Source organism: Schistocerca serialis, chromosome 5, assembly GCF_023864345.2.
Source record: "Schistocerca serialis cubense isolate TAMUIC-IGC-003099 chromosome 5, iqSchSeri2.2, whole genome shotgun sequence".
NCBI lineage: Eukaryota > Metazoa > Arthropoda > Insecta > Orthoptera > Acrididae > Schistocerca > Schistocerca serialis.
In genome coordinates this window covers 387,010,857-387,033,714 of record NC_064642.1, presented here as the reverse complement: position 1 = coordinate 387,033,714, position 22,858 = coordinate 387,010,857, and the positions used below count along the sequence as shown (strand labels likewise).

The window sequence follows — 22,858 nt, the reverse complement described above, 5'->3', positions numbered from 1 at the left end:
CCAGCACATTCTCTAGATCTCTCACCAACTGAAAACGTCTGGTCAATGGTGGCCGAGCAACTGGCTCATCACAATATGCCAATCACTACTCTTGATGAACTGTGATATCGTGTTGAAGCTGCATGGGCAGCTGTACCTGTACACGCCATCCAAGCTCTGTTTGATTCAATTCCCAGGCGTATCAAGGCCATTATTATGGCCAGAGGTGGTTGTTCTGGGTACTGATTTCGCAGGATCTATGCACCCAAATTGCGTGAAAATGTAATCAAATGGTTCAAATGGCTCTGAGCACTATGGGACTTAACATCTGAGGTCATCAGTCCCCTAGAACTTAAAAATGTAGTCACATGTCAGTTCTAGTATAATATATTTGACCAATGAATACCCGTTATCATCTGCATTTCTTCTTGGTGTAGCAATTTTAATGGCCAGTAGTGTAGTTTTTAGCAGCAACTATTTTGTTAGTAATCGTTCTTCACTTCATTGACCACTCCCCCTTCCCAGAAACTAATATGAGGATCCCTGATCCTTAGCTCATATCTTGGTTGTGATATTGATTGGATTTACTGTTTGGCCACAATAACTTGACAACTGCGCTAATGCTGCCAGGAGTGGAGAAAATCATCACAACTTGAAAAATATCCGAACAGCAAGCTGCCCTTAGACGCTAAGTATTATGAAAGGCTTGTGTTTATTAGCAAGTAACTTCTGTAAGCAATTGCTGAGGTGTTTCCATTAGAACAAAATCTACTCAAGTTTACTTGTTCGAGTCATGGGGTAAGTTTATTTCAGGAACTTTCTGAATGTATTTATTGCAGAAGTGCAGTTATTCTTAAAAAGCTAATCAGTCTTCACAGGTGTTGCATTATTGTTAATGACTAAAAATTGTGACAAAACAGAAAAAAATGTTAGAGGTGTATGTATTGGTATCACCAAGAATAACTATTCAGTGCACTAAAATTTCACTGAGATTAAAAACTTTGAGGATGTCATGTGCAAGTTTGAACATCTTCTGTCTAATGTATAAGCAAATATTCGATAACAGGAAAAAGACGAACCATGGTATCTCACCAGGGGACTGCCTTTCACTTACGCTTGAATTTACTACATTTATGATAAACGTAATGCTTTTTTGTTTACAGTAACATTGCAAAATTGCTAAAATTTAAAGATGTCTATACTGCCATTCTGCTTACCATTTCGTTGAAACAAATTATTTCGCACTTCCTTGATTGGTGGTGCCAATTATATGTGTTGAAGATTTCCAGTGGTAGTCTTTGTGCCATTGTCATTTTCGACACTGACGTTTTTGCACACACAACTTCTTTAAGTTTGAGAAAAACTTCCACAGAATGACACGTTTGGGAAGTACTTGCTGTAATATGCAAGAAAGTAGAACGAATTTTCATCCTACACCGGAGTGCGTGCTGATTTGAAACTTCCTGAAAATTTAAACTGTGTGCCAGATCGGGACTCGAACCTGGGAACCAGTCTCGCATACAGTTTTAGTTTGTCAGGAAGTTTCGTGCAAGAAACTGTATTCACTAATTGGCGAATTTCTTGAAGTGAAGTCGACAAAACTATTGGTCGTTGACTTGAGGGGGGGGGGGGGTGTTTGCAGATATGGTGATTCCTATATTCCACACTATTATGTGATTTTATCGATAATGTGCCATATTATAGCAGGAAGTTCGACAGGATGCTTGATATATATGATTTGAGGATTACGATGTTACGGTGGTTGGAGACAGGCAAAAAATCGTAACGACTCAATGAGGAAGATTGAACTATTGCCGAAAAAGGAAAACAAAACATCCGTGAAAGTTGTATGTCACGCATGAAATCGTTGAGAGCAGAGGCGACAAAACGGTCCTTTTACCGCCCTACAACTTCGATCTAGATCTGATAGAACTGGCATGGGCCAAAATACAGCACAATTTCAGGGAGAATATTGTCACTGGTGACATGTCGAAGGAAAGATTGAAGAATGTTGTTAATGCCGCTTTTCTTTCAGTTACTGCAAATGGCTGGCAAGATTACTGCAAGAAAGTGCAGCAGCTGTGGCAAGAGTATTGGACAAGAGATGGAATAATGGAAGTGTTAATTGATTAAGGTACCGTAAATACCACGCCCTCAAGCAATGATGATGATGATTTTGAATCAAAAACAAATGACAGTGATCCTTAGTGAACATCATTTTGACGTTTCTTTCAGGCACTGTTAATTACACTTTGTAAACATTACTGCTGTGGTGTGCTTAATAACTGCAATGTGCAAACATATTCCAAAAATCAGTATTTGACTTTCTACTAGTTTTGTCGCAAGTTGTACTTTCATGTACTTTTATTTTTCTTTATTTGCGAGGAATAAAAAATTCAAAAGTTGTTGTTGAAACTCTTGAGCATGAATATATCAACAAATTAGGTGATTTCCGGTACGACGGGAGTGTTACTTAACCGGTCGTATTTTCGTGAGAGGCGCGTCCGATTTCCTGTTAAGCATAAGACGTTGATAGTGGTGCCGGCACTCTGCAAACAGCCGACGCTGCGTTCCCGTTACCGCTCCTCATCTCTTGACAGTCATAATGAGTGGGTACCGCCGTTCCCGATAGCCATCACGCCAATCATCAACTTATCGTAGAAAACTGTATATTGAGTGACTTGTGTGCCCGAAAATTTTTGCTTTGAGAATTTTGATAGTAGCTGTTTATATGCATGTTCATGTTCTCTTTGGTAGTGGAAAAATGTTTTCTGTTGATATTTACCGTATACATACAGGCATATCTTTACTCTTTTCACTGATTGCGCGGGAAAGTATTTGTTTTTGTGTACACGACACAGTGTGGTGCATTTACTTTGCGGTATGGAAGATACGTGCGTAAGGAAGATTTAGTAATTAGTTGCAAGTATGGTGTTAGAAAATACTGGAAAGTACAGACCTGAAAGAAAGGAGGTAACGACAAAAGGGACTGGTTTTCCTAAGTGAGTACATAAACAGTTCTATTGCAAACATTTGATAAACAGAAAAAGAAACACACTACCTTAGTTGACTACGTAAACATTGATATATTTGAAGGCCCAACACGTTATTCCCCAATCCATTGGTTGAACGCAATGTATACGTAACTGGGTGAATACCGTGAGATTCTGCGCTCCGATACAACGCCAATGTTGAGGACAAAATGTTTCTAATCCATTATTAGCACACAATGGTTTCCATTATTTTTGCGAGTCGAGTCGAATGTGTGCTGGAGTTAATCAATGGTAAACATCGCGGCTATTTCATTCCACTTGCAGAGCCACACATAGAACGTTTCGCACACTATGACAGCACTCTGGACGGGATGCCAAAGGCATACACAGACCCGCAAAGTTCAGCCCTGGTGTGGAAGCTGCAAATGGTTGCGAATGTCTTGTGCGTGGTGGAACTGTGGAATAGTTAGTCGGTACCAGCAGTTGGTCTGCAGAATGGGTTATAAATTAGACCTGTTAATAACGTGGTCGTGTCTCCTATGAAACACAGATAGGTAATGTGGTTTAGTTTCTTTCTTTGAAACACTTACTGACTTGCTTCTCATGGTGGTTCAATGATGGCCTGAGTTTATTATTTCTATATAAATTTCTGCACTGTAGTCACTATGTTCCATAGTGTCATAAAGTAAACTTTCAGGGAAGTGGAATGAATCAGTGTCACCATTAACAAAAGAGAAGAAACTTAATCTGTGAACTATTTTAACGTTACACTGTCGATGTACTGGTTAATGTTATTTGTGCATTTGCGAGAGATATGTATCTAGTAAATTACAAGGAAAGCCACTACTTTATTTTTTTAAGTAACTGCTCCATCAGTTATGTTAAATAGCTGCTGTTTACTTTTAGTTTGTAACTCAAAAGATATGTATTACAGGCTTTGTTTGCAATGCCATAGCTCCTATTTGTCACACAGTCCTAGAATGGGCACTCGTGCTTGTCATGTAGCTAACAGGAATTTTCGGCAAACAGGACTTTTCAGGTCCTCGCCATTAGAGGTGTATCTGAGACTAAAACCGTTTGATCTGAGTTTCTTTATTAGCTTATCTATTTAGTGACAACATTTTTACATGTCATTCTGTAAGAAATCTTCACGGAATGTTTCAATTAGGCCTAGTGTATGACTATTAATGTCTGCTTCGGGGGTAGGCTGGTCACCTTCATGTATTAGGAATTTCATAAAGTGTATCTTAATAAATAAGACTCTTTGCTGTGAATCAGTGGTATCTGATATACTTGATTTTTTGCATGGCACCCTTCCATCTCATCAAGCCTCATAACCTCCTTTGCTTTAGAAGTCAGAGAGAGATACTGACGTATTCTTTGTAAATTACTAATTTCTTCACTCTAAAATGCAACAAATTTTATTATTTATGTAAATAACATATTGGGTTTTTCTACTTTATTCATGAGTATACAAAGCTCAGGACTTTTTTTGCTGGTAAAGATTGATACAGCACCTCACATGCGCAGTGTGGCTATGGGTGGGTACGAGGAAAAAGAGGTGTGTCTAATGGAAGATTAAAGAATAGTTGCAATAATTCTCTGAAACATTATCACAAATGTTAAGAAACATGTACAAGGGAGCAGAAAATGTGACACATATAAATACCTGAGGTCTGCATTATATGTGAGGGGGGACTCTTATGACTCACCTTCTCACTCTGACAGTATTGTAACCTTACAATTGCTGTTTCCTAGTGACTGGATGAATCCATATTTGGTCAAAATTAGTGATATATTGTTCATTGGGCAATGCTGAGGTGATCCTGCACACCCTGGCCAAACTGCCAAAGCTGTGCTCCCTCCCACTTACCTCTCCCCCCACCCAACAAAAAGAGATCTTATTTGCAAATTTTCCAACACGGATTTAGTAAATTTTATGATTTTGCAGTGCATATTTAATAGAAATCAAGCATTCTTGACGAATATTGCACACAACAAATTAAACCTTCATTGTTGCACATAAATTCCAAATTGTGTAAACATTCCAAAAGAATCTTTTGATTCATGAGAAATCTATGTTTACCTTATTCCACATGATGACATGCTTGTCACAATTGGCACTAAAACTCTTTGTGTCAAAGCTTCTCAAGTTCGTAGAATGTCTGCTGTTGAAAATAGTCTCTTTTTTTTTTTCAAAGAATTTATAATGGCATTGGTCCAAAGCAGCATAAAAGAATTCGCCCTTCTTAGTATCAGCCGATTTGGCTGTTAAGGATACGGTACTTGTATACACACTTTTTTTTTAGTGTGTGAGATGGATATCTTCATTCCTATATATTTTGCAAGACCAACTGTGAGCCAATGGTATATTTGTTGAAGTTTAGGCCCTAAGGTTTAAAGTTTTGTGTAGATGCTGTCTTTTGTTTTTATCTTTGTGTTTCAGTTGTAGCCGTTGTGTTCTGTTTCTAGCACATCATTTAGTAGTTGTGGGCGGTGGCTTAGATCATGTTTTGCGTTAGAAATATTTAGGTTTAGTGGAGATAGAAAGTGTATTGAATATTGTTGTTCATCTTTGACCAGTGACATACCTATTAGCACATTTTTAAAAGTTATATGCAATGCCGAAGGTGAATCTTGGGATGATTCTGCTGCATCTCTCTGTAGCTTGTGGGTTTGTGTAGAACATTTAGCTTAGAGTGTCATGTATGTTTAGCTATGATGAAGGTACTTAACCCAGTAGTGTAGAGTATGCATGAGAGAAGGTAAACACTAGAGGTACTGTCTTGAGACAGTATAACGATAGTAGAAGAGGGAGTCAGAGGCAGGCAGAAGCAAAAACAGTAGCCCAATGTAGTACTGCCCCAAACGTTACCATGTGTAGCCAACAGCTGGAGAGTGTACCATAATTAAAAGTCAGAGAGCACACTTGAGATGTTGCAAAGTATGCCTTGGCACTCACTGCACAGAATGCAATATTCGCCGTCTTTGTTACTTACATACCACTATATAGTAAGTAGTTCACTCTGATGACTCTGAACAGGACACACCTTTTAATGCTATGCTGCATTCCCTGAATATTTCCTTTATATTTGCCTATCCAAAACATGTGCAGGACTTGGGTGCATTTCATTGGATGAGATGTGACTATGCCACATAGTTCCTCATTCAGTCTGCCACCTTCATTTCCATCCAGTATTAAGAAATGGTCCTTTAAGCTTCATAGTGATGTATTGAGAGCTTAGTATCTATGTATTGCATAAATCTGAATCTGGCCTGTTCATCAGTTGTGTTGTTTTGCCCTAGACTATGAAGCAGGGAACAACTTCCAACTTACTGGTAGCACAGCAAATTTGTCTGTTTTGAGTTAATTGAGCTTTGTTCCCTGATATCAAAGCATAAAAACTTCATAATATCTATAAATCTCTCGCTCGACATTTTATTGTGAAATAACTGTAGTTGCCAGTTTTCTAACCACTCGCTACACATTTTTATTCTTTTGAGACAAAAAGACCTAATGTCGTATACCGCAGCAGTGAACGTGTTCAGTTCAGACAGACACTAACTACTGTTTGCATTTTGCCTGTTAGTTTCTGTCTCTGTACACAGTTTTGTGTGCTTTAGCACTGAGTCAATATAAACAATGGCCAAGAACTAATAATATTATGAATTTTATTGTTTCTCTTCACAAGGGCAGTGGCTCCAACTGTCTGCTGTTAAACATTATAATTTTGTAAAGTTCTTTGTGGATTCAAGGTATAATGCCAATTGTCCCATTCTGTTCCGTCTTTTGCGAATTCTGGATGGCACACAAAAATTGGTGAAGGTAACTGACTGATACCTCTTGCTCTCCATCTTTCTCTGTTTTATTGTATATCATCCGTTCTTGAATGACATGCTGGTTTTGATGGAGGAGTTTGCGTTGCCACTGTAACAATTATTATTATAATGTCTCTGAACACACTGCACTTACATTCATGTGATTAAACACTGGTTACAATATAATCCTCACTCATAGTTTGTTCTTGTCATTAATATTCATTACCTTTGAAGTTTTGTTGTGAAACTCTTGCAAGTGTTCTAAATTTTCCGTTACTTCCTTGCCTAGCCATTTATAGGACGTTTTCAATATTTTTATCATGCCTTACACACATTCAAACATTTTAGGTATAGTCAGATTCTATAATCAGCTCAGAGCCCACAACATGTGTTGTAGCATCACTTCATATGCATTTGCAATGCAACTGAGCATTTACAGCACTCTCCGGTGACATAGATGCGTGAATAAAAATTAAAGTGATCAGAACAGGCACTGCCACAGTTCTAGGTATAACATTAGAAATAAATACAATGGATTTTACTACAGATCTGTTATTCCTAAAGTGACATCTCTTTTAGATATAAATAAAATTAATGAATTTCCAAAGTTTCATTTTAAAATAATATTATTGTTTTAGTCATACAAAATTTCAAAGCACTCATTTTCATCACTTCCACAATTCTAATCTTAAAGCAATCATTGTGTAAAGGATGTTAAAAAAAATCTGTGTCCAAACTGACAGATATCACTATGGATCTAACAAAAAATATATTTCGTTGAGCAACCAGGTGTCACAAATACTAAACCCGCCTTAGTACTCCTAAGGAAAACATTGTACATCAAAGGTGATTTGAGGTATGTTGTGTTTTGACATCCTGATGTTCACATTCAGCTGACAAACTGCATGTAGTGCTGGATGGCCTGCCTGATAGTTTTAGTAGATAACATGAAGTGAAGTAAGTAAAGAGAGAACTTTGACATATGCAGTTTGTTTAAATGATGCAACTGAAGGTAATGATCAAAGGCCTCGGTGAATGTTGTGCAAACATTTCTCTGCACAAAGATGTCCACATTATCACACATTTATTGCAATCCATGTTCAATTAGACAATACTGGCATGTTCATGGTTCACACACCCAGTGCAAACAGACCACAGGTGGTGCGTACACCGACCTTTGTAGGAGATGTGCTGTTATGCTTTGAGAAAAGACCGGAGGCAAGTACATGAGCAAATGCTGCTCAGTTCAGGGTTCAGAATAGTTAAATATAGAACGTGTTATATGAATGGCTGCTTCATTTTTTCGTCCTTCCAGAGAACGGACACTGTGACCAAATGCTTATGCACTTTGGATGCAGCTGTATGCCAATTTCTGTAATGAGCTTCAGTTTCCTATTAAAGTTTTCTGTTTACATGTGAGGATCAGTTTGCTTCAGAAGGAATGTAGAACTGTCAAAACTTGCCTGTACGGTGGATGAAAACCCACATAAAACAAATTTGCGAGGTCATCAAAGAATACATGTTCGCTTTTATTGTGGAGTACTACTTTCCTGGGATCTATGTGTTGTTTCCTTTACTCAGGTGGTTCTGACAGAACTTGCAGAATATCATTAGTAATTTTGCTGATCATGCCATTGTAATAGGGGCGACTTGACAGCTATAGATAGGGAGTGTTATGCCATCAAAACTGGTGGCAGAGACTGGGGTTTGTGTGGCATTGTTCTGGATGTCTTGGCCGAAGATTACCTTGAGCAGATAGTTAGTGAACAAAATCGTGAGGGTAACATCTTGGACCTCCTGGCAACAACCAGACTTTAGTTAACATAGAGGAAGGTGTAAGTGATCATAAGGCTGTGACAGCATCTATGACGACGGGTTCTACAAGGAATGTTAAGAAAGGTAGGAAGATATATTTACTCAGCAAGGGTGACAGGATACAAAGATCTCAGAAGTCAGCATCAAATATTCAGTGATGAAGACGAAAATGTGGAGAACAAATGGAAAAAAATTCAAAGGCATCATTCAGTATGCCCTAGACAAGTATGCTCCAAAAGAGCTTTTAAGGGATCGAAAAGATCCACCCTGGTGTAATAGCCATGTTAGAAAAGCTCTACATAAACAAAGAGCACTTCATCTCAGAGTCAAGAGAAGTAAAAACCTAGCTGACAAACAAAAACTGAATGAAGCAAAAATGAGCATAAGGAGAGAAATGTTCAGTGATTTTGAAAGTAAGACGTTGTCAACTGAACTGAGTAAAAAACCTGAGAGATTGTGGTCGTATGTAAAATCAGTAAGTGGGTCAAAATTATCTGTTCATTCTCTCAGCAACCACAATGGCACTGAAACAGAAGATAACAGAGAGAAGGCTGAAATACTGAATTCGACCTTCTTAAGGTGTTTCACTTCGGAAGGTTGTTACACAGTCCCTCCTTTCAATTGTTGTACAAACGTCGAAATAACAGATATTGAGATAGCTCATTGTGGAATTAAAAAGCAGCTACAATCGCTTAGTCGTGGAAAAGTGTCAGGACCAGATGAGGTACCTATAAGATTCTATTTTAAAGGTTATGCGAAGGAACTTGCTCCCCTTCTAGCAGTAATTTATTGTAGATCGCTTGAGCAACGAAAGGTACCCAATGACTGGAAAAAAAGCACAGGTCATTCCCATTTTTAAAGTCCATAAGACAAGCCCACACAATTATAGACCTATATCGTTGACGTCAGTCTGTTGTAGAATTATGGAACAAGTTTTATGCTCAAGAATTATGATGTTTTTAGAAAATGAACATCTCTATAAAAATCAACATGGATTTTGCAAAGAGATATCCAGTGAAACTCGGCTCACTTTATTCCTTCATGAGATCCACAGCGCAGTGGACGAGGGTGCTCAGGTTGATGCCGTGTTCCTTGATTTCAGTAAGGCATTTGAGACTGTCCTGAATTGCTGTTTAATGAAAGAAATATGAGCTTATGGAGTATTGGAGCAGACTTGTGATTGGATTAAAGACTTTCTTGCAGATAGAACTCAACATGTCGCTCTTAATGGAACAAAATTGACGGATATAAAGGTAATACCCGGAGTACCAAAGGGAAGTGTGATAGGATCGTTGCTGTTGGCAGTATATATAAATGATCTAGTAGAAAGCGTCAGGTGCCCTTTAAGGCTATTTGCAGATGATGCAGTTGTTTATACCAAAGTAGTGACGCCAGAAGATGGTAAGAATTTGCAGAACAACCTGCAGAGAATTGATGAATGGTGCAGGCTCTGGCAGTTGACCCTGCACATAAATAAATGTAACACACTGCGCAAACCTAGGAAAAGAAATCCACTACTGTACAGCTACACTATTGATGACAGCTGGAGATAACATCTGCTGTAAAATATCTGTGCTTAACTATCCAAAGCGACTTTAAGTGGAATGACCATGTAAAACAGATAGTGGGAAAAGCAGACACCAGACTCAGACTCATCAGAAGAATCTTAATAAAATGTAACTCATCCATTTTCATCTATCTGGTATCCCTATCAGGTAGGACTGATAGAGGAGATAGAGAAGATCCAACGAAGAGCGGCGAGTTTTGTCACAGCATTGCTTAGCTGGTGAGAGAGTGTTGCGGAGATACTAAACAAAAATGCACTGGCAGACATTACAAGAGAGGAATTGTGCATCATGGAGAGATTTACTATTGAAATTTTGGGACAGCACTTTTCAGGAGGTGTCGGACAACATATTACATCCCCCCCACATACATCTCGCATATTGACTACGTGTAGAAAATTCGAGAAATTGGAGCCAACATAGAGGCTTGCCAACAATCGTTTTTCCCACACACTATTCACAAGTGGAACAGGGTTGGAGGGATCAGATAGTGGCACTGAAAGTTCCTTCCAGCACACACCATAGGTGGCATGCGGAGTATGATGTGGACATATATGTAGAATGTGCAGACTATTCGTAAGAGCACCTGGTGATGTTATTGAAGGAGTTCCCTTATGTATCAGAGGGAGTATGTGATGTATGTGGTTCCAGTATGATGGAACTGTGCTCACTCTGCAGAACCATTGCATGCAGCATTAAACCATGCTTCAGGCAATCAGGAGTGACCTGTACATTGACCTCCCAAGATCCCTGGATCTCACCCCATTAACCTTTTTTCACTGGGGGTATGTGGAAACAGAAGTATATTTTATTCGTGTAGACTGAGAGGAAGAGTTGGGTGGAAGAATTCTTGCAATGGCCATGCAGATATAGAAAACACAACACATTTTCCAAACACTGGATGCTCTGATCCATCAATATTGGGCCTGCTCATTTTGAACATTTATAGTTCCACTGATCAGAACAATGAAGAACTGATACACATTTAACATTGTTTTATTCTCAGTCATGCCCATTGACCCTGACATTCCATACTCACTCAATATGTCTTACTGATATCTGGTTGCTTAGCAGATATATTTGTTGTTGTCTCCAGCATTGCAGCTCTCAGATTGAGAATTGAACCACAGAATGTACTGTTTCCATTGTCAGCTTGGCATGGTGGAATGAAGTGCTGCTTAACCTGGAGAGATACAAATAGCAAGCGATGTACTTATTGTACTGTCTCACACTTTAAGTGATTGTGTTTTATATTGTGACAAAAGGAAATGTTGTTAGTTAATGTATGTTTTCTTTCCATTTTAGCTGATGTTGCAACATTTGTGGCATCAGTCATAAAATATTGTTTTATTTCTGATCTGCTTTTTAAAGTCATGCAAAGAAAATAGTTTCTGTTCCTCCCCAGTTCCATGTTAAGTAGGCCTAATCATAGTTGTAGATTTTATGATCGCCTTATCATGAAGACATGAAACAGTTTAAATGATAACTAACTGAGTACATCACTGCTGCTGTTATTGCTTATTTGTATGTCCCCTGGATCTCAATTGTAACCTCTTGCTGTGAAATGGGAAAGTCAGTTCTACAATTGTTGTACCTGTTCTCTGCAGAAAATATAGCTACCTGCCAAGCATTTGTCAAACAATGGCATGTTTGAGAGTAGGATGACAGTTGGTTTTGTGAGGATAGAAAAAATGCTGTTAGAATGGCACTGAGCCATCATTTGATGCACGAACTGAGTTGTAGGAATTTTAGCAAATTGGAGGCAGTGGCAGCTTAGGCAAGGAAACCAGTTGGTTAATTGTTCATCTTCCAGTTATTTCTAGACAAAGAGGACAACTTGAAGGACTGTTACTGAGACCACACCCCAAATACAATTTACTCTTACCAAAGCCACTTGTGGGGCAATACAGAGTACTGTGCACAGTAGATTTTATGAAGATGTTATGTATTTGAAGCAATCAGGACAGGCTGCTTAGTATTTTTGCACTTTGAACTGTGACTTTGCAGGCTTACAGAGGATGTCATTGATGCTGATCTACATCCTTAACAGTGGTGCAGTGGGGGTTAAGTTTGTGTACAAGATGACAATACTTCACCACACAGGACTGTTCTCATAATGAGTATCATCAAAGCTGTTCCCCATTTGGGAAATCCATAATTGCTGTACATGTTGTATTTTGTTAACTTCAGATTAACCATGTGCAGCAGATAATGGACAACTATTGTTTCATGTAAATTTACGAAAATGAAGGCAAAATTTAGCATGAAAGTCGGGTAGTTAATCTGCAAAGTATTGAACTGAAATTCCATTACCTTACTTATAATTGCATTTAAAAAATGAAAGTATGTCAGCTGTCATAATAAAAGAAGTCCTAGTTTCAATGCATTTATTTTTTTAGAGGAAAGATGCTCTTTCTTTATGTATATGAGGATAAATCACTGCTTTAGGGGAGGTTTTTAGAAAAGCTTATGTGTGAGATATTTAGGTGTATTTAAGGTAGGTGACCGGCTTTTGCAAAGGGAGACAACAGTTGGTGTAGTAGGGCACCACTAGGAGAAACATTGAGAAAATAGTATCAGGAGAGTGTGGAAGATCAACTAAAAGAAATAAATAAGCTAAAGAATGTTCTGGTCATCTAGAACAAAGTAAGAAAGTAAAAGGAGGAAGGGTGATACTTCCACAAGGGCAGAAGGCTGGAATGTGGTGGGATCATGACGGGAGTGAAGCACAGGGACTAATAAACAGGTGATGGGGAGGGGAGGAGATAGTTGAGAGAACAAAAGGTGTGTTGTTAGGAGACCAGTGAAGATTGATTCATACTACTACTGCTACAATAACAACAGCAACAACCACCACACTAGCAGTGATAGCAATGTATAACACTAGAATGTGAACATTTTCCCATGAGTGGTTCATTTGTGTGGCTTATTTTTCAGAGATGATACTTCAGAGCTTAGAATTCGTGAAGCAGTTGAAAATGATAAAATTGACAGTAAATATGGCTTTGAACGTGTATCTGATCATCTGGAACGTGTTGGTTTCCTTATTAACATGCACACAGTAAGTAAAATAGAAACTATTTTTTTATGATTTGTTCTGTTTTATTCAAAAAATGTTGTTTCCCTGCAAATATATGTAAATTTTATTTTTTGCAGACTGAAGTTCTAGATGAAGACAAAAGGCTTGTAAGCGCAGTTGATTACTATTTTATTCAGGAAGATGGAAGTAGGTTCAAGGCATCACTGGCTTATTTACCTTATTTTTATATCCTACCAAAACGGGAGTGTATCAATGAAATATCGGGCTACTTGAGCAAAAAGTATAGTGGCACAATAGCAAAAATTGAAGTTATACCAAAAGATGACTTAGATATGGTGTGTTGCACTTATTTATTTCCTTAACTGAATAATCTTTTAGATTAGTAGTGCTATTTTGTAAAAAATAAGTAACAATATAATTTTCTTAGTGCTGTGGGCTCTCCATCTCGGTCTCTTGGAACCCAGCAAATAATTTCCTTCGTCCATCATCTGTCCACATGTTCTGCACACTTCCAAATTTTCATTATAGTCATGATTCAGTCTTCCACTTCAGTCTGTTAACTGATCTATCTGTTTGTTCTTGTGTTACCCCAAGTAATTCATTGCTCATTGACCAGCCCTAAGTTTTTGAATGGTTTTTTATAGTTTAAAGTTCATGTCTTGCTACCATAAGTTAAAGGTAGTTTTGTACCCAGATTGTAATTTTCCTTTTCAGATGCGTTGGAAGCTAAGTTTTGAAAACTCCATTCAGTTTTCCAAAAGGAATTCCAGGCCAATTTAACTCTTCTGTTTGTTTATTTTTCTCATTGTTCAATCTTTGACTTAAACTGTCCTAAGTATAGAAACCTATGCAGTGGATCTATGACTTCATTGTTAATTAGAACTGTTTTACTTTTTGTATGTTTGTTATATATTATTTGAGTCTTATTGCAATTGATTTTTAAGGTAGTTTCAAAACTCGTGTCTAAAGTGCTTCCATTTGCTGTTTAAGTTTGTCTGCCCTGGAGGGCAGGTGTATATACTCGTGAGTCAAAACACTATGACCACAGCCCACTGTGAGACAAAATCCTGCCTGGTGGCCGTGTAGGCATGTGATACAGTAAAGAAAGTATATAAGTGGACCAGAAATGAATGGGGAATCATCCTAACAACTGTACAGGGCGTGAATGGGGAAATCCTTTGACAAAGGGAAACCATTACAGTCCAGCACCTGGGAAAGAACTTCAGAAACAGTGAAGCTTGTCAGCTGTTTGCTTGGTGATGTCATGAGCATTGATGGAAAGTGATTGAAGGACAGTGAAACCACGAATAGACGACAAGATATTGAATGTACATGCTTCATTACAGAATGTAGAGGTAGGTGGCTTGCCCACTGTAAAGCAGGACAGATGGCAATCTGTGGAAAATCTGAGAACAGAGTACACAGCTGGTGCAGGCATATATTCTGGAGCACATGGTTCATTGCACATTGTTGAACATGGAGCTCCACTACAGACAATTAATATATATTCCCATTTTGACCCCATGACTTTCTCAATTATGAGTGTGGTGACTCAGTATTATCAGTATTGGACCATGCATCAATAGAAACATGTCTCGTAAGGTGAATCATGCTTTTTGTTGCACCAGACGAGTCACTGTGTCCTAATAGCTGACATCCAGGTGAATGGGTGCTTGAAACATCCACCATGCCATGGATGCAGGCATGTGTGTGCAGTGTTATTCTGTGGGAGACTTTTGCCTGGGCTTCCGTGGGACCTATTGCAGTAATTGAAGATGCTGTGACACCTGTAGACTACATGAATATTGTTGTAGACTACCTGCATCTCTTCATGTTGAGATTGTGTCTGATGGCTATGGCATCTTCCAACAGGATCACTACGCATGTCACAAGGCCAGAATGATGCTACTGTGGTTTGAGGAATATGATAGCAAACTCATGTTGGTGTCTTGGCCTTCAAACTTGCCTCCGAGTCCAAAGGGACACTATTGGGCATCAACTCCATGTCATCAACCAACTGACCTATAAATTACGGGAATTATGTGGCCTGTGCATAGACATCTTGTGCCACATGCCTCCAGAAACCTGCCAAGGACTTGCTGAATCCATATCAGGCAGAATAGTTGCTATAATGTGTTCCAAAGATGAATCAACACACTATTAAAGTGCTTATCATTATGTTTTTTCTGATCAGTGTCATGTCATTAGTAAAATGAATATGGTTCATTAACATGTATGTCTTGTTTGTGTTCCCAGCTTAAAGCTATGAAAACTTCTTGTAATTTCATTGTTCTGAAGAAGTTTCATGCATGCTGTGGCATATACAGGATGAGTCTGTGATGATGTTATAAACTTTCATTAATGATGGAGAAGGATAAATTTATCAATTTGAGGTAAGGGACCCTGGTCCGGAAATGACTAAGTCAAAAGTTATAAGCAAAAATCATTCCGATACCTCTGACAGTGGAATGCTTATATCGGTTAGCTTGTTGATAAGTCTGTAGGGTAGGAAAGTTGTAGAGATGGTAGTATGGACCAAAACAATAAACAAAACCTTCAGTAAGCATGGTCTCTAAAATGCATACCTTCATAGCTTTGGGCACTAGTTCAGTAGGAGAGACGTTTCATTGTACCAAATATGAACAACTGCTCATAGCTCTTAAGGTATGCATTTTAGAGTCCATGTTTACTGTATGTTTCTTCTTGTTTTGGTCCATACTGTCACCTGTTAAAATTGTCTGCCCAACAATCTGAGAAACAAAAGCACTATTACATGTATTTCTCTGACAGAGGTATCAGAACGATTTTCACTGATAACTTTGACTTGGTTGTTTCCAGACTGGGGCCCCTTACCTCAAATTAATACATTTACCCTTCTCCATCATCCCTGAACATTTGTAACATTATCAAGGAACCACCCTGTATATATAATTAAAGATTTAAAAGTAATAACTTACTGAATAGTAGAGGCATTGAGTTGTCAAAACAAGCCACTGAGAACTTACATAGCTTTTGGGTGAATTCCTTTTCAATCCATATAGAATGTGTGCATCGTTGAGAGAAAGGGGGGGGGGAGGGGGGGGATAGAAAATGGGAGCTGATGGATGAGAGAGAGAGGTAGTGGGTACAGTGAATTAGGAATGTCATATGGGCATTACACCACCAAGTGATCTAGTGTAGTACACAATGATGTGAAGGAGTGGATTGGGTGGGGGAGATAATGGGAAGTGGGTGTGGTGTAGGATGACTTGAAGTGCAGTTCTTGGAGCAGGGTAGAGGTGGGTGAGGGGTAGGTATCTGGAGAAGACTGAGGTCGATCGCGTAATCCACTTGACACCAGGTCATAGTTTATGAATAAGGTATTCAAGCTATGAGATGTTTTCATATGAAGCATTAGTTACTGACCCAGGTAAGGACTGCTTTCCCATAATTCATTGTGCTGAAGGTAGGGTAACTCCTTTATGGACCACTGTATATGTACCTAATAACAACTGTGTTCTACATTGCCAAAGCATTTTTAAAACAGATATTTCTTTTGTAATTTGTGAAACACTGAACATTTGTGTATTTGTTGAGTAGCGGTTAGGAGCATTTTATTGGTTATTGTACTTGATGTACGGTTCAGACGTATTTCATAGAATTGTAGCCATGTTTTGCTTGTAATATTAAACTGCAGGAAAGATATGTATTACGTGCTGTAAAAAATGTAAATGCTGTGTGGTATTGCTGGCTGGATTATCTTCCAGGTGTTCGCAAAGGCTTTCTTTATTAGCACTCACTGCAATATGTGAGAGCTATGCGCTAAGTGTGACTGTAATGAGAATGAGTGCACGTAAGTGAAGTGTTGTGTTCATGTTGTTGATGACAAAAGAGAATGGATAATAATACTTTTGAATATTAATAAACTTTTTTTTTCTCTGTGTGAGCAGCCAAACCATTTAATTGGCCTTCAACAAAAATACCTGAAACTTTCATTTGTAAGCATTACTGACTTAATGAAAGTTCGTAAAGATCTTCTGGCTGCTGTTCGTAAAAATCGTGAACGGCACAAAGGACGTACAGTCTACTCAGAAATGTTGAGCAATGCTCTGGCAAACAAGGAAGGTATAGATGTTGCAACTAAGCGTACTGCTACTGATCACCTGGAGAGTATTATGGACATAAGGTAATGAAGGTTTTTTTATGCTTTAATATGTAATTGCAGTGAAATATAACAATAAATTAGTATATTAGTATTATGAAGTATTGTCCTTGATACTTTGAAGAACTGACATCCAAGGCATCACTGTCTTGGTAGGAGAAATCCCAAGATGAAATAGCTTGCATAGTGAAATGGGCAACTTCCAGACAGGTGGTCATTAAGTGAACAGAATAAAGATAGAGGAGTATGTAGTATGCAATAATGATCAGAAAAATTGGGGTGGGATTAATGAACTACAGAGTAAAGACGAATTCACAATGTTGCCCCATTGTTTGAAGCACTCCTAAAAAGCAATAAAACTTAATTAAAAGTACATTAAACTCGGAGACTTCATCACAAATGTGCTGACATTTGAAGACTCTTTGGCTCATGTACTAACATTTTGGTGTCTCCTGCAGCTATTATCCAGACCAATAGTGTCAAACTCACAGCCCACAGGCTGCAAATGGCTCTTAAAAAAATTATATGTGCAATATGCTGCACCAGTCTAGTGATATGTAAATGCTGAGTCACCTTATGACTGGCATACAAAACCTGACAATAGTTGAGTTGGTGTAAGAAGATTCCTATCACCTTGCAGGGCTGTTGCTAGCTCATAGTCGTGAAACACTAATGGATGCAGGTGAAAATGTCAGCCATGTACAGAGTTGTGACAACACTGATGTGTTGCCATAGAGGCATTTACAAAATTGTATTGCGTTATTGGTTGAGGTAGGCCCGCCAAGCCCAATGCAACTGTTGGGAATCAACTTAATGCTGACTCAGCTACAGCAGTGAATGTTTTGGTAGGCGACTACTATACGACAGACTCAAAGAGTATAGGAGAAGATTCCAGTTGGGTGTTTTGCAGACTCCTTCCTTCAGAATGCACTGCTGTCAGGCCAATGGGGCAATAGTGTTTGCTTTAAAAAACTGAAAAGTTCGCTGCTGGGGATTCAGGCAAAAGCAATAGACTGATCTTGACCATGTCTTTGTCAGCACAATCTGATGATGTAGCTGTATTGGTTTGCTATGTAGGTCTGCTCGACACATATCATTACAAGTTGGCAGTGTTGGTGATATGACGTTTTCAACTGGTGTCAACAGCGTTCAAACATGTGTAGTATTGTAGATGCTTGGTGAAAGGGTGCCCAGTATTAATTAAGAAAGCAAGTAGAGATGGAGCTATATCTTGCTTGTCAGGGTCATATTCATTAGTTATGTGTTGTAATGTATTTTTCTTAGTAAATTTACATTAGTATGAAAACTGAAGTTGAAGGCCTCCCCCCATGCATTTTTTTTCTTTTCTTTTTTTTTTCTACCTAAATGTGAAAATTGGTTATATGGCCCATGCCAGCTTTTGAATTTGATAATCTTGGTCTAAACTTAATGGAGAGTTTTCTAGGGACAGAAAGCTAGCTAAAACCAAAAATTGGCAGCAATGATATCTTTGGGGTAGATCTAAGTGTACAGAGTGTACATAAAGTCCAGGAACACTTTCAATTATTTATTGCACAAGAGCTAAATTTGTACAGATGTCATACATATTGCATTTTGAAGTGAAACTCTGAAAGATTTTTTTACCAACATTCGATATGCAAACCATGAGTGACCCGGCAGACATCAATATATTGTCATCAAATTCTTGCCATACTAGTCTCAGCATGGTATTGTTGATATTGTTGACTGTGGCAGTATTCTCTCTTGGAGCTCTGCTACATCACGTGGTAGAGGCAGTACATACACCAGATCTTTAATGTGTCTCCACAGAAAAAAAGTCACACGGAGTGAGATCTGGTGATTGGGGAGGCCATTTCATGAAACAGCTGTCCCCTTCTGTAGCATGGCTGATCCATCGATGCGGCAGCTCCGTGTTCAGGTACCCACATGCTTCATGATGAAAATGGGGTGGAGCCCCATCATGCTGAAAGATGAATGATACTAAAATGTAGACTTTCACGGCCGGAAATGTCATGTCCATTATAATTACCCGGGCTGTTATGCCGTGTTCGGTTGATGAATTCTGTGTCAATTCCCAACGTTTTGTCCCCATCTGTGGAGGACATCTTCAAGGGGGTCTGTAGCTCGATGGAAGGTCCAACTCACCCACTGGCTCACTACTGACTCAATCAGTAGCGAGCCAGTGGGTGTGTTGGACCTTCCATCAAGCTACAGACCCCCTTGAAGATGAAGATGTCCTCTGCAGACGGGGACGAAACGTTGGGAATTGACACAGAATTCATCAACTGACCATGGCATATAACAGCCGGATAATTATAATGGACATGAAAGATGAATGGAGAATCTGATTGTGTTTGAGGCATCAGCCTTTGCTGCAACATGTCCAAGTAGGAATATCCAGTGACAGTGCTCTCAGCGAAGAGAAATGGCCTGTACAGTTTTCGACGTGACAAAGCACAAAAAACATTTACCTTTGGGGAATCACTCTCAAATTCAGTGCATTAATGTGGGGCTTCGTTGTTAAAAATTACGTGATCAACAATGCCATTCCCAGCCTCATTCAGTAGTTGCAACTGCAAACAAAACTCAAAACAATTGTCTTTTTCATCGTCATTGAGCTTCTGCACTAGCTCCAGTTTGATTGACTTCATAGACAGCTTCTGTAGCAGGACTTTCCACACTACCATTGGAGCCATTTCGATTTCACGGGATGCACAATGCACTGATTTCTTTGGACTCCTTATGATTGTCTCTCGTACGTGCTCCACATTCACTTCACTCACACTGGGACGTCCGCTTCTCTTTACCGGGCGAAAGCAAGCCCTTGTAATGAATTTGTTGTGCCAGTGGTAAGTGGCCTTCCTTGTTGGTGGCTTCTTACCATACTTTGTTCTAAACATCTGTTGAACAGCTGTAACACACTTTTTTTTTCGAACTTCAACACACAGAAAACTTGCTTGGCACCTGAACTCACCGTGTTTGCCACTAGTGCTGGCTATCGGCAAATTACCAAACTACGCTGTGGCGGTATACGTGAAAAAAACTTTCAGGGTTTCTCTTCAAAATGACATATCTATGATATTTGTACAATGTTTGGTTCTTGTGCAATAAATAATTGAAAGTGTTCCTGAACTTTATGTACCTCCTGTACATCAAAAGGATGGGCAAATGGAAAATAGATGTGGTGTATCTGCCTCAGTAGTCAATGTCGAATCCACCAAGATATAATTCAAGCTCCGTTTAAGACTCCTCGGGCAAGACCTATTATGGAGGATTAGCTTAAACTTATGACTGGGTCTTTTTATTGACCACCAGACTTATGTAAATGAAAGCTTTAAAGGGAATCTCAACTCACAAGTATGTATGTTCCCCAATCTTATTGTCGTAGTTGGGAAAGTCTTTAATGATCCTACATTTGATTGGGATAATTTCAGTTTTGTAAGTGATGGATGTGCCAAGACATCCTATGAAATAATACTACATGCTTTCTCTGAAGACAGCTTATATCTCATTGTTCAAATAAAATAGATATTTTAGCATTTACTAAATGATTGGTGTACATGAACATCAGAAATAAGTGATAATCACAAACAATGACTGAACACATACAAACAATAATTTGCTAGCTTAACTTTTACACTTGCTCTTGCTGTAGTACAGGTGATGTCTGTATCAGATAGTCCAGCTCATATTGCTTTTGCTATTCTCACAATTTACAAGTTCCATGTATTTCCACAACTTAGCTTATTCCTCAAGCAGTAATGCAATTTCTTTACTGTCACATCTTATGGATTTGTTGGAACTGGAGAAGGGAAGTGGTGGGGGTAAGTTGAGTTAAGAGTCTAACATTTTTTTCTTCTTTTCTGTCTTTTATAAACTTTTTAGGATAAGACAATAGTAGCCAAATAAAAAATTTGTATCTTCACATTTTAATATTAAATCCAGCTTGTACTCTCATGCAGAATTTATTTATAATTCCATTTTGAGTCTCCATCTTTATGTTCAGTTGTCTTTTTTATTAGGGAATATGATGTACCATACCACATAAGAGTGTCACTTGATAACAAGATCTTCTGTGGCTCGTGGTACTCAGTGCAGAGTAGAGGCACTGAACCACCAATAATAAAGAAACGAGATGATATCATTGAGCGGCCTGATGCCATTGTCTTGGCGTTTGACATTGAAACAACTAAACTTCCACTTAAGTTTCCTGATGCCAGCAGTGATCAAATTATGATGATATCATATATGATTGATGGACAGGTAAGTTTTGTGCAATCTTGTTCTGATTTCTTAACACAATTTTAGTACTGGTACTTCAGTGAATAGTTTTCATTTCTTTTCCAGTGAACCAAAATACATTATAAATAATATGTCATAACTTCTTTTTCGATGAGCACAAGACCTGTAAATAAATCATGGGGATCTTCTCTGTGCCAACATTATAATGGCTAAATAGAAGAGGTGTTCCTTAATTACTGGAAATTGCATCTGCTGCCTTGCTACAGATTTATTGATTATGGTGTATCTTTGTCGTTTGGAGTTGTGATGTCGAAGAACTCAACTTCATTCAACATTGCAACAATTTTTCTTAACTGACATTATCCAAATACTGAGCTACTTTCATGGATATCAACATCCGTCTCCAAAAGGCTTCTGTCCAAACTGAGCTCCATGTGACATATCGCTCTCCCATAGGGTAGGTATCCATGATAATGAATTTGCTTCAGTTGAATCATGACTTCATTCACACAGTTCTGATAATCCCATAATGAAGGAGAGTTCAGAATGAGTCGAGCTATGCATTAACAGCCAGAAGCCCTTCTTTAATGATCTGCATACTGATAACAAATTATGACACATACTAACATGTGTTACTCTATATTGAATTCAAGTATTTGCAAGAAACTAGATGAAGTCTTTTTGAGTAGGAACATGTGGTTGAAAAATTTATACTTGCTCAGTTGAAGCTGTCTGTTATTAATAATGAATTTAACATATTTTATTCATTTGCAGCAGAAAGCGTAGGTATGAATCTCTTGGAGTGTTCGTGCATACTTGTGACTTAATTAGTGACTTTTCTACAACCATTAGTCTTTCTTAAATCTTGTGATTTATTTGTAACTTTTCATTAACAAACATACATACATACCTACCTGTGATGAATTGAGCAAAGTCATACCTGAAACTGAACTGGACTCAAACTGCATAACTGTGCAGTCACAGCCGTGGTCCCTTAAATAACATTACGCCAATGTGAGCAAACTTAGATATCATTAGCATTTACACTATATATTAATTACAATGAAAAAAATATCAATACAAGCAATTCCACATGTGACATCAGAGTCATCAGAGAACGAAGGCACATTTTAAACAAATTGTTTTCTAAAATGTAGAAGCTATGAGTGTTGGATATCACGCCATGAGTACCTTTAACAATTAATATTACAATATCCAGATTGGTGCTAAACTACTTCATTATTTTCAGTACCACCATGTACAA

At 38.4% G+C, this 22,858-nt stretch overlaps 1 protein-coding gene across 1 annotated transcript in view; it reads left to right on the top strand.

Annotated features, from left to right (window-relative positions):
* Positions 1-2,887: 2,887 nt before the first annotated feature.
* Positions 2,888-22,858, top strand: part of LOC126481157 (DNA polymerase epsilon catalytic subunit 1) — a 319,986-nt gene continuing 300,015 nt past the window's right edge. The window contains exons 1-5 of the mRNA XM_050104726.1: positions 2,888-2,981; positions 13,109-13,232; positions 13,328-13,546; positions 17,141-17,376; positions 21,375-21,615. Coding sequence (XP_049960683.1) covers positions 2,908-2,981; positions 13,109-13,232; positions 13,328-13,546; positions 17,141-17,376; positions 21,375-21,615 — 894 coding nt within the window. The 5' untranslated portion in view covers positions 2,888-2,907. The remainder of the gene's footprint in view (positions 2,982-13,108; positions 13,233-13,327; positions 13,547-17,140; positions 17,377-21,374; positions 21,616-22,858) is intronic.